Below are 10,828 nucleotides of genomic sequence, written 5' to 3'. Positions count from 1 at the left end.
TATTATCAAGATTATTATCACATAAAGAACTATAGCTCTTGCTGCCTTGAGTGGAATTTTCCATTTCTTGGGAATACTTTTCTTTGGGAACACTTCTAATTTTACACTGGAAATCAGTTGGATAAATTGGGGTCAATAGGCACAATTTTTGTTTTTCAGGCTTTTTTTTATTCTTCACAGAGCATTTGGATTGATCTTATAGATAGGAAGGACTTTGAGGCTACAGCCATCACCAGAATCGAACCTCATCTGAATTTGTGTAAAGGAAAAAAGATTCCTTTTTCCTCCCAATAAATATTTCTCTCAAACAGATGGATTGGACTATGTATACAAAGAGGAAAATGTAGAGTTCAGCAGCAGGCTTGCAGCGCCCATGTTGAAAAAGTGATTTTAATTCTAATTCCTGTGATGGGACCTCAGGACAGATGACCCCACTTTGTTTGTTTGTGTAATGGGAACGATACAGCCTATTGTGCCGGGCTTTTGTGAGAGTTATATTAAGTCATATATATAACAGTTATTTCTGAAGTGCTATATAACAGTAAAGTATTATTATCAGGCAGCTAAGCAAAGTTAAAAGCTTTAATAAAACCTATCCTTTCCTGACTATAAGGAGATATTTTCTTACCAATGTGCAAACAAGACATATTTGCTGTTAAAAGTTTAGTTTTTGAGACCAAATGGCTCAGGAAGCAATAAAGATGATCTAATATGTCAAGAGAGACATTTTAAAAAAGGAATAAGTGTATTATGGACAGAAGTAGAAGACAATCTACTTCTTTTAAAGAGCCATATCTATTCATAGCATATTTAGAAAAGTATTGAATTCAGGAATATGAGACCTAGGAAAGTGATCTAAAGAATCAGGGCGTCATTCAGTACAAAATGTTTAGTCAGGCAAACTAAGATTAATAATGGGATATTAAATCGAGGCAGTCCTTGAGAGACAAGAGAGTCCTTGTATGGAGCAGGGAGGATAACTGCCTTTTTACCCCTGTATCCCTATCACCTTGATTTGTGCCTGGCCCATCATAGGTTTGCAAATGACTTTTGCAGAATGAATACAGACGTTCCAGAGTATCACTGAAGGGAGATGAATCTTCCAAGCTGAAATTAATATCTGAACTGTTCAAACAAAGAGACACATGCTTGTTGGTTCAGATTTATGAGATAAAGATGTGGACTAATTATAATGGCCCACTGAGCCTTTCAGCTTCCTTAATTATTCCAAATTTTTGATGACCTCAGGATTGGAGTGTTCTTCCCAAACGTCAGTGGTGGGTAGTCAACAAAACCTAGAATGAAAGAAGACTAGTCTTTCACCGGAGAACTTAATCTCTTAGGTTTAGGAGAGCAAATGGGTCAATATTATTCTATTGTTGATGGCCGATGGGGCATTCCTAGTACGGGTTCTAAGGCTGTATCTGGGAGATCTGTGAGTCAGTTGATTAGGAATATCTGCCATGGGCATTGAGATCGAGGATGGTAGACAAACCACTTTGTTTTCCAGTCGAAGGTTGAATTTGTGGATGATTTCTTACTTGCTCTTTTGATAACAACCTCATGATTATTATGAGATGTGGCTTATAATGATGACCGAAACTGGCAGGATTTGGGAATAATACTGCAAGATTGACAGAGACTGAACCTACAAGGGGCAAATAGGTATGATGTATATCTTCCATGTAAGTGACACTCACCAGAGTGTATCACCAAAATACACGTGTGTTTGTCTGTCTTCTTTTCCCAGCCTCTGTCCAGTTAGTGTGGGGCCATGTGACCAAGTTCTGGCCAATGAGATGTGAGTAGAAGTGGTATAAGCCATGAGTCGGCCCTGCCCCCTTAGAAACATCTTGTATAATCACCCAACAAACTCTCCTCCCTTGCCACGTTCAACCTTGGAGGCAGTGTTCTCCAAATGGCATAGGTACAAGGAGAAAAGCTCATGACCACCCTGAGCTCCGTAAGAGTGAGACAGATTTTATGGAGATTTTGGGTTTTGTCTGTTGCAGCAGCTAGAGTGAATTACCCTATTACCTACTACTACTAACTGCTACAGGAAGTGATGTGTTTTGGTGATGGGAAACGACTTAGCCTATTTAAACATATGCAGGAACCTGCTTCCTGAACTGGGTCCTCAAGACAGCACATTGCCCTTCCTGCCTATGCTACCATTAGGTCAGGGAAGTGTCCTAGATCTGCCTAACTCTGCTTGCCTTGGGGTCATGAAGAGCTGGGGGCACAGGAGAGAGGTTTAGCTCTTGCACACCATGGATACTACTGTGCGATGGATAGATCCTTCAAAAAACATGTATTTCAATACCATCATTCCTTCCCATGGGTTTCTGGTTCTCACCAAGTTAACTTTAAACCCCACAAAAAAAACAACACAAATTAGCTGCTGTGGTATTAGCGACCCTCTGTGTTCCGGTACGTGTGACTTTTCCAAGTGTAGTCCTCTTTCGGGTACCTCTGCTGGATGAGGGGCATTGCTTAAACATCCCTCTCGCTTCTTTCTTTCGCCTGCTGTTCTTTTTGATTTCTTATCTCCCTTTATCTCAGTCTTACAAATTCCTACACCTCCCACATCCTCCTCCACCCGGCAAAAACAGTTTCTCCTTCCTATGAACTCTGGCGTCTCTATCTTTCTGATGGCATCTCCCCGCCACCTTCTGGGGGACACTACAGCTAGGAATTTATGACAGCCCTCCCTCCTGGACCATGAACTTCTGGAGAGTAGGGAAAATATATCTATTTGGCTTACTGTCGAATATTTCATGGCACACATTGGATTGCCCACTGCTGAACAAATGAGTGAATAAATGAAACATCTTTTTTGCAAAGCTATGAATTCTCTCGGTTAAAAAATTATGAAACAGTCTCTGTAGAAATAGGAGGCAGCTTCAAAGAGAACAAGCATATGAAATATTATAGCTCTGAATATGCTAAAAACATTTTATTTACTCATAGTATCAGGATGCTGGAAGGATTTTATCCTTATTTCCCTCTGGTCTGGCTCTTGCTTTTTCTTTTTCTTTTTTAAATCAGAGATCCACAGACATTTTTTTCTATGGGAGTGAAATAAAGGATGGAGATTTGGGATGGGCAAAAATATAGAGCTGTCTTTTTTTATCTAAAGCAATTACCATGAGGAAAAACAGCTTTCTTCTTAATACAGCAATTCCATAAATAACAGTAAAATTCTTGATGCCCCAGCAGTAAGAAGTCTGCAGGGCAGCACCAATGATGTATACTGCTGGCTGGGAGAAACTATTGTTTACAAGCTAATTATTGTATAACAAGTTGGCTTTAGTTAGCTATTTGAGAGGTTCAAAAAGCAGATTTGGAAAGATAAAGTGTGTATCAGCATGTACATTTTTTTTTGAAATCTCTTATTAAAAATAATAGTTCGAGAGAATTGAAAAAAAACGAGTTAGAAAAAAACAGTTTATTAAGTAATATCATATAAATAACTTGTTACAAAAATTGATTTGCAAAAGGCATATTTACTCTTTGTGAGAAATCACTTTTTAAATTGCATTCTTTTCAAATGTATACGTCTAAGAAAACAAAGGAAAAGAAAAGAAGCCATTTCAAGGAGCACGTCTTTGCCATTTGACTACCACAAAGGGCCCGGCCACACTGAGCTGTAAGGTAATTGTCTTACCTCTCCTTGGAATACAGGAAACTTTCTCATGTGAACTGCGAAGTTACGAAAATCTCCCCGACTAGAAATGTTGATGAGAGCTGAGCAGTGGTTGTTTCTATCAGGTGTTCTCATCGCCAGAGATACGGGCGAGAGTGAGAAAAACCCTGTGACTGAGCGTTATTACAGCCAGGAAATCTCCCAGGGTGGCATCAGCTTCAATTTATACTTGCGGGTATTTTTAATTAAAAACAATCAATACCAAAAAGCTTTTATTTTCTGGGTTTAAAATCACAAATCACAGTAGGAGAATGCCAAATTGCCTTAGCTTGGTACTGCTGAAGACGCACGTAGCATTTATTATAAGGCCTATTCTTAACGCAGTTTACTTTCAAAGCCATGAAAAGAATCACAAACAAAACAATACGGTGGTTTTGCAGTGTTCCTCGTTTCTTCCGAGCAGATCGGTTGGTTTGCTACACAGCATTCTCCCTGAACGCCTTAGCAGTTCTATACATTTGATTCCTTAATAAATGCTAAACTAATAGATCATAGAAATCTAAAAGCTTATAGAAGGTGCCTCTAGACATATTTACATAAATAACATAGTCTCGCAAGAAAAACCAGGATCTCATTATAGCGGAATGCTTTTTCCACAATGCTGGGTCCATGCCTCATTTGTCAAATTAACCCCATTTGAAGAGAAATTTGAGTTTGTGGTCCATGGGTTTCCAAAAAAAAAAAAATGGAATTAAGCAACTTGTAAAAGCTCTTTTGAAATTAATCTAATAACCCAGTGGCTCTCAGGCTAAGTGCCTCGGTCCTGTCTGAAATACAGTGGGTAATAGGCTTTGTTTCCATTTGACCTCCTTTTGGCACTTTCATCTGCTGGCTTTGTCGGGCTAACGTTCCCCCCGAATTAAAAAATGAAAATGCATCATAAATAAGGTATTACAAAATGGAGAGTAGATTAAAGATTGTCTCAGCAATGCTTAAATTAAATTGACGCAGAGACCATAAACTTCTGGCTTTAAAAATGAGTTTTCTCTTTATTAACTTTTAACAAGTGTGTGAGTCAATCTATTTCCTTTCTAAGAGGGTATTCCTCTGCACACTAAATAGGGTCAGGGTCTGATGTTTTTTTGGTCGAGAACTGCCTCTTTAGAAAACTATTCCATAGATGCCAAAGGGAGATTAAAAATGCTGCAAGCGTAATAGTCACTGAACTTTTAAGGAGACCATCCTGTAATTCTGTATGCTCTGGAAAAGAAAGCTACTTGTCAGATCTTGAGAAATAGTTCATCTTTTTGAAGATCCATACACTAAGTCTTAATCTTTCCACTCTTGTAATCTGATAGAGGGGGGTGGGTTTTAGTGTTACATGTAAATGCTTGACTGTTTAATCCCCTGGCACAGTTCAAAATAGATTTCATGTAGATGAAATCATAAATGACACTAAATGATCCATTTTAGAGGACACCTTTCAAAATAGTGGCGGGGGCAAGAGGGGGGCTGGTCATGACTTTCTAGAGCATTCTTCCAAAGTAATTATATTGCTTTAAAAGTAGTGGCTAGGGTAGGAGAATTGATTTGGTAGTTTGGTTCCTGGGGAAAATGAATTTAGGTGTGCCTGATTTAAATACTTAGATTGTGCCCAAGAATCAACTCTGTTCTTCCCCTTCAGCTGCATAATTTTATGGTCCTCAAGTATGTAGAATTGAGGAATTCTTAATTCATAGTTTGTACATACATAGTTATACATTATTATCTCTGACAAAACAAATACCCATTTGAAGGCAAAGCATTTGATGGGAGGTATTGCTCAGCAAATCAGGACATCTAATATTCATGTACTTAGAAATGAAAGTAATGAAACTTTCTAAAGTTAATTTGGATTTGTAAGATTTGGATGTTTCTAAGATAGAGATTCAACTTTTAAGAGATTTTTGTACAAATTTTTTGGAGCTCAAAATGAACAACTAAGCCAGAACTCGTTTTTTTTTTTTTTTAATGAGTTAAAATTGAATTGCCAGGTTTTGTTTCATTTGAAAAAGGAGTCCATTTGTATCTGAAACTCCCTTTATGCAACTAAACTGTAAAGCTAAGAAAACTCTGTAAAAAATTAAAAAACATTTCTTTATTGTACCCAGAGCAGGCCCTGCCTTATGGTTCCATGGAACCATATTTTCTTCTCTCCCATTTGATTTTATTTTTTATTTGGAGACAAACAATATTTATGCCTTTCAGCAGAAAGTAGCTAGGAAGTGAAGGGATTGTAAACTTATATACGATAGTTTAAACATTTTAAAAATCCCATCTTATTTAGGGAACATCTTAGTGGCTTGAAGAAACACTCCCCTTTGAATGGAGGGGAGAAAAATTTCAGAAGGGCCTCAAAGTCCTTGAAGCAGTCCACAAAAGTGATCTGCTTATAATTAAGGAATTTTAGTTTCATAGTGACTAAACCAAATATTAAATTTTACCTCTTCCCATTTTCCTTCCATCCTTCCTGTCATTAACATCTAATATCAGGACAGAGACTTTGTGAAAACTGAGCCAAAAACTAATTTTTTTCTCCAGTAATCATTCATGTTGGCTAGGGTCCTTGATGCCATATCTTGGTGGGAAGGAAGTGAGACCCACATGGCATTATGGAAATACGGCTCTCATTATTTCCATGACATCAGAGAGTATTAATGGTAGTAAATTAATTGTAGTAAAATACTTACAGGACCCTAGTACTAAATATTCAGCTCTAGTCTTAAAGTATCCAATTTCTTAGGGATTCAATTCATCATCAGGTTTTGTGGTAAGAGATTAAGCAGTTATTTCAATATTTAGTAATATTAACTTGTTCTTGGCTCACTGTACCATCTTTGAGGTGGGACAATATACCCTGCCAATTATATCTCAAATATTCCTCTACAGAACTACTTACTTTCACTTATGAGGAGAGAAAAACCTTACCTTTAAACATTGAAAGTTGCTAGTGTCGACCCTCAGACATTCCAATTAACCCAAAAGTTCAAAAGGAAGACTTCTGATGATATCTTTCTTTTTACAGGACTATCTTTCTTGATACAATTTATTACATGACATGAAACATAAGGACAGAGAGCTCTTTAATTTTACAGTAAGTCATGTGATTAAGGTGGTGTTCTATTGCTATAAATAACAAGTTCCTACCAATTAACTTTACTAAGCTATCTTTTTTCAACACTTAACTGTGACTATGATATTCATTATAGTGAAACCCTCCTGTAGTATTTTGTTTGCATTCCTGTGTGTGTGTGTGTGTGTGTGTGTGTATGTGTGTGTGTGTGTGTGTGAAGAACTAACAAAAGAAAACCCTGAAAACATGAAATACTTGTTAGTACACAGGGAAGCCCACTACAAAATAGGAAACCATTCAGGAAACACAAGGTAGAATATGGATATAAAACTTTTTCACTCTAATTGGGTAACCCAAAGACTACATTTCTCTTATTTTAAAGGTGCCGTCTTTACTTCCTGGGTTAATAACACCTATTTAAAACTTAACTGTATGTTTCCAAATAGAAAGTATGTACTGATACAACAGTATCCCCAAATAGAAATAACATTAAGATTATCTGTAGAAAATTAACATTAATTGAAAATAAATCCCTAAGACTAATACTTGAAGTCAGCATATTCTTAAGTACATAATATATATTTATATATATATATATATATATGTATATGTATATATATACACACACAGAGCCTGGGTTTGCTTTTTTTTTTTTAAGTTTTCAAAACAACGATGTTTTCATTACAGTACTTTGGAAATTTCTGATGACTGCACAATGTAAGATTCTAATGATACAAATCATTAGAACCGCCATATGAAATAAATGATTTGAACCTGCCAAAAGGATTAGTTCAGTTCAGTTGGGTCCTCTGGATAATAACTATGATGCTAATTGCATAATTAGAGAAATAATAGATTGGATGGATTGTACATTACTTTTCTGTTGTAGTTTGAAACCATTACTTTATCATTAGTTCAAAGACAAGGATGGCATGGTTGCCATAGCAACAAAGTTAAAAACAATGAAAAAATATTAATGCTCTTGAAAGTCAACTATCATTTTAATACAATCTTAAACACTCTTATTGAAGGGAATCAAAATTTTCACTTTGTAAGCATCTTCCAAACATGTACTATGTAGTTTTTTACTATGACCTCAACAATATGTCTATATCTATCATGTCATATAAATATATAGATGTTTCCAGATGTGAAGGACAGGGTTTCAAGTTCAAGTGTAGCTGGCTCTCATTTCCCCATTAAACTCTGAGGGCGGGATTTGAGTTTTATTTAACCTATCTTTACTAATGCAACTTAATTGTGTACGAAGTATCTGAAGAATATGAATTATTGTACTTCACGCTGCTACTTTCAAGTATATTAGAATAATACTGACAACAACTATAGACAAGGAGTTAAAATTTGTCTCAGGAAAGTTCCTTCAAGATTTTTAAACAATTAGACTTATTTGTAATTAGCCTACCGATGGTTGAAATAATTTTAAGTGATCTGTGGTACATTTGATGGCCCGAAGTTTAAAATATGTTAAGTATTTCCTTTGTTAACATCATTAGCTACTTTCCCTTTCTCTTTATATGGTACAAGGGCAAACTTTTGAAGGTTTAATATATAACAGATTATGAGTTAGTGGCAAGGAATGAGGTATTACTACATTTTGTTTGTTTGTTGTTTTTGAATGTTACCATTTAATTTGCTTCTAGGCCAAAAGAGGAACACGAATCTTAAAACGTTGGTGGATTTGATGTTTTGAATCGTTATCGGTGCCAGATAAAGTTCTTAAAGAACAAAGAGGACGGAAAATGCCATTTTGAATTCTTTGCGACACACCCATATATATAGTTCATTATCTCCTCGGGAGCTGATATACCAGGACCAACCTCACAGTGGTGCCTCCCTCCTTTCCCCTACTAAAACTGTATTTTTTATCATTAAAGCACAGTCCGTCATCCCATTAACATGTGAAATGCACAGCCAGAGCAGCCAGCTGACCTGAGTCAATGGCGGGGAAACTGAGCAGGTTCCCGACTTGCCCTAAGAGAGCGAGGGAAAATACCGCTCCTGGCGCTCTCCTCCAGCACGGGGCCCGTTGGGCGGCTGACGGGGTTAACTGGATGCGCTAAAAAATAAACATTTGCCTCTTGGAAGCTCATAAAAGTGTGCTAGAAAAAAGTCTCTAATGTTGGATCCACACGGACTGCAGCCATCGGCGTTTGGAACGGGTAGAACAGAGAACCCTTCACGGAGCGGCGGATACAGTAGAAAGAAAGAGCCACTTCACCTAGTTTCGGTGTCATACTGGAAAATGAAAAAGGCAACGCATTAGGAGTCTTTGTCACTGTCCACGCCTCCATACATGTCCGCGAGCTTTTTGAACCGGGGGCCCCAGTCACTAAGGTAGTCGTAGTCTTGGTCTCCATCCGTGGTCACCGACTCCAGCGAGCTCAGCGAATCGGCCACCGAGCCGGTGCCCTCGTAGGCATAGGTGGCCAAGGAGTCGTAGGGCGGGGCGGTGGGGTCCGTGTCATTCTCCTTCAACCTTTGGTTAATGAAATCCCGGACGTCGGTGTTGTCGCGAGCTGCTGGAGTCCGTCGGGGTAGAAAAAGGGCCTCGGGCACGATGTCCCTGCGTAATTTGCTGTCCTCTATGGCTTCGGGATTCCGCAGGGTGCCGATATCAAAGGCCTGGGTGTCCTCCTCTCCACCACCTTCGTCGTTGTAACTGACAATGTTGTCTCTGATGTCCTCTTTGGATATGATCAAAGGTTCTTTCTTCCGCTGCCGCCTCAAAGCTGCAAACAGCACCACTGTCACTGGAAGCAGAAACAAAGCAGAACGGGGAAGGGAAAGTTAATTCGCCGCCCAATTAATGTCAGCAAGAAACACTGTGCTCCAACGTGAAGTTTGAAAACTTCTCTAGGAAACTGCAGACTCCACTTTTATTGCTTTGAGGCTGGGCTGGCCTCCACGCATGATCAAACCAGACCGCCCCCCCCCCGCCACCCCCGCCGCAATATTTACTCCCCAAACGGAGTAAATATTTGAAAGAGAGTTATGATTTAAGTAGAGGATAAAACACCTTCATATTTTGCCAGTAGTTCCCTTTTGCTTTGAAACGGCAAGCTAGTTTTCAAGGTAAGGGGAAAATAAAAAAATAATATAAAAAAGCTCGAACAGCGAGAGTGCGGCAATCAGAGTGCAAATTATGCTGAACACCTAAAATGCTCTGAAACTGCTTATAAGCACAAGGCTGGCACCTTCGGGATGTGTTGAAGCTTTGCATAACTCCGCAGCTAAAATAACTTTTGCACTATGCTTTCTTCTTCTTCTTCTTTTTTTCCCTGAGAGAAGTGTAAAATTAGTTTAAAGCCCAAAGCAGAGATGTGAATGTCTGCATACCTTTCTACATAGAAGGAATAGGATTACAGATAATACCTGGAGAGACCCAGATACAATTCAGGAAACCACTCTTGACTTCAGCCCCTTTGAGAGGGGTTAGGTTATAAGACACACACCAGCTTATTTCTGTTTGAGCTAAACAAAATAAACACATTTAAGAGGGAACTTGAAAAAAAAAATCTTTCAAAGGTTCATAGTTCGAACGTTTGTTGTCTGGAATGTTCATTCTTTGTATTTTTCCTCCTAACTCAAATGAGAGGCAAAGCAAGACTTGTGTTTAAATAGCTCCTGATGTTTCTTCACAGCTGGCTGGGTCGAACACAGCTGGCTACCCGTAGAGAGACATATCTATGAATGGACACACGCGTGGGAAAATAAAAACACAGAGACAGCTTAGAGAAGAAACCGCCATCCGGAGCAGAAAATGCGTTGTTAAACTGGGTTGGTCTAGGGGTGTTTACTACAGGAAGTACTAGTAATGTGTGTGTATTTTCTCATCCATAACGTGGTCCAGATTTTAGGAGCCATAAAAAATTGAAATATTGTAGTAAGAATTACAGAATAATAACTTTGGGTGGCTATGTATATCTACCTATATAATGAGGGATATATGCATACCCGGATATCTATATTTTATAATTTCGGATGTTAATAGTATTGATAATAATAGGTTATCTATTTATTTCGGGTGTTAATAGTATTAATAATAATTG

General features: G+C 38.1%; 1 protein-coding gene across 2 annotated transcripts in view; it reads right to left on the bottom strand.

Moving 5' to 3' along the window:
- Nucleotides 1-4,390: 4,390 nt before the first annotated feature.
- CDH6 (cadherin 6) overlaps nt 4,391-10,828 on the bottom strand; it is a 124,928-nt gene continuing 118,490 nt past the window's right edge. For both annotated transcript variants that reach the window (XM_047730274.1, XM_047730275.1), the window contains exon 12: nt 4,391-9,529. In XM_047730274.1, the coding sequence (XP_047586230.1) occupies nt 9,039-9,529 (491 nt within the window). In that variant the 3' untranslated portion in view covers nt 4,391-9,038. The remainder of the gene's footprint in view (nt 9,530-10,828) is intronic.

This window comes from Lutra lutra, chromosome 5 (assembly GCF_902655055.1).
Source record: "Lutra lutra chromosome 5, mLutLut1.2, whole genome shotgun sequence".
Taxonomy (NCBI): domain Eukaryota; kingdom Metazoa; phylum Chordata; class Mammalia; order Carnivora; family Mustelidae; genus Lutra; species Lutra lutra.
Note: the sequence above shows the minus strand (reverse complement) of the source record. Positions and strands in the feature narration are given on the sequence as shown.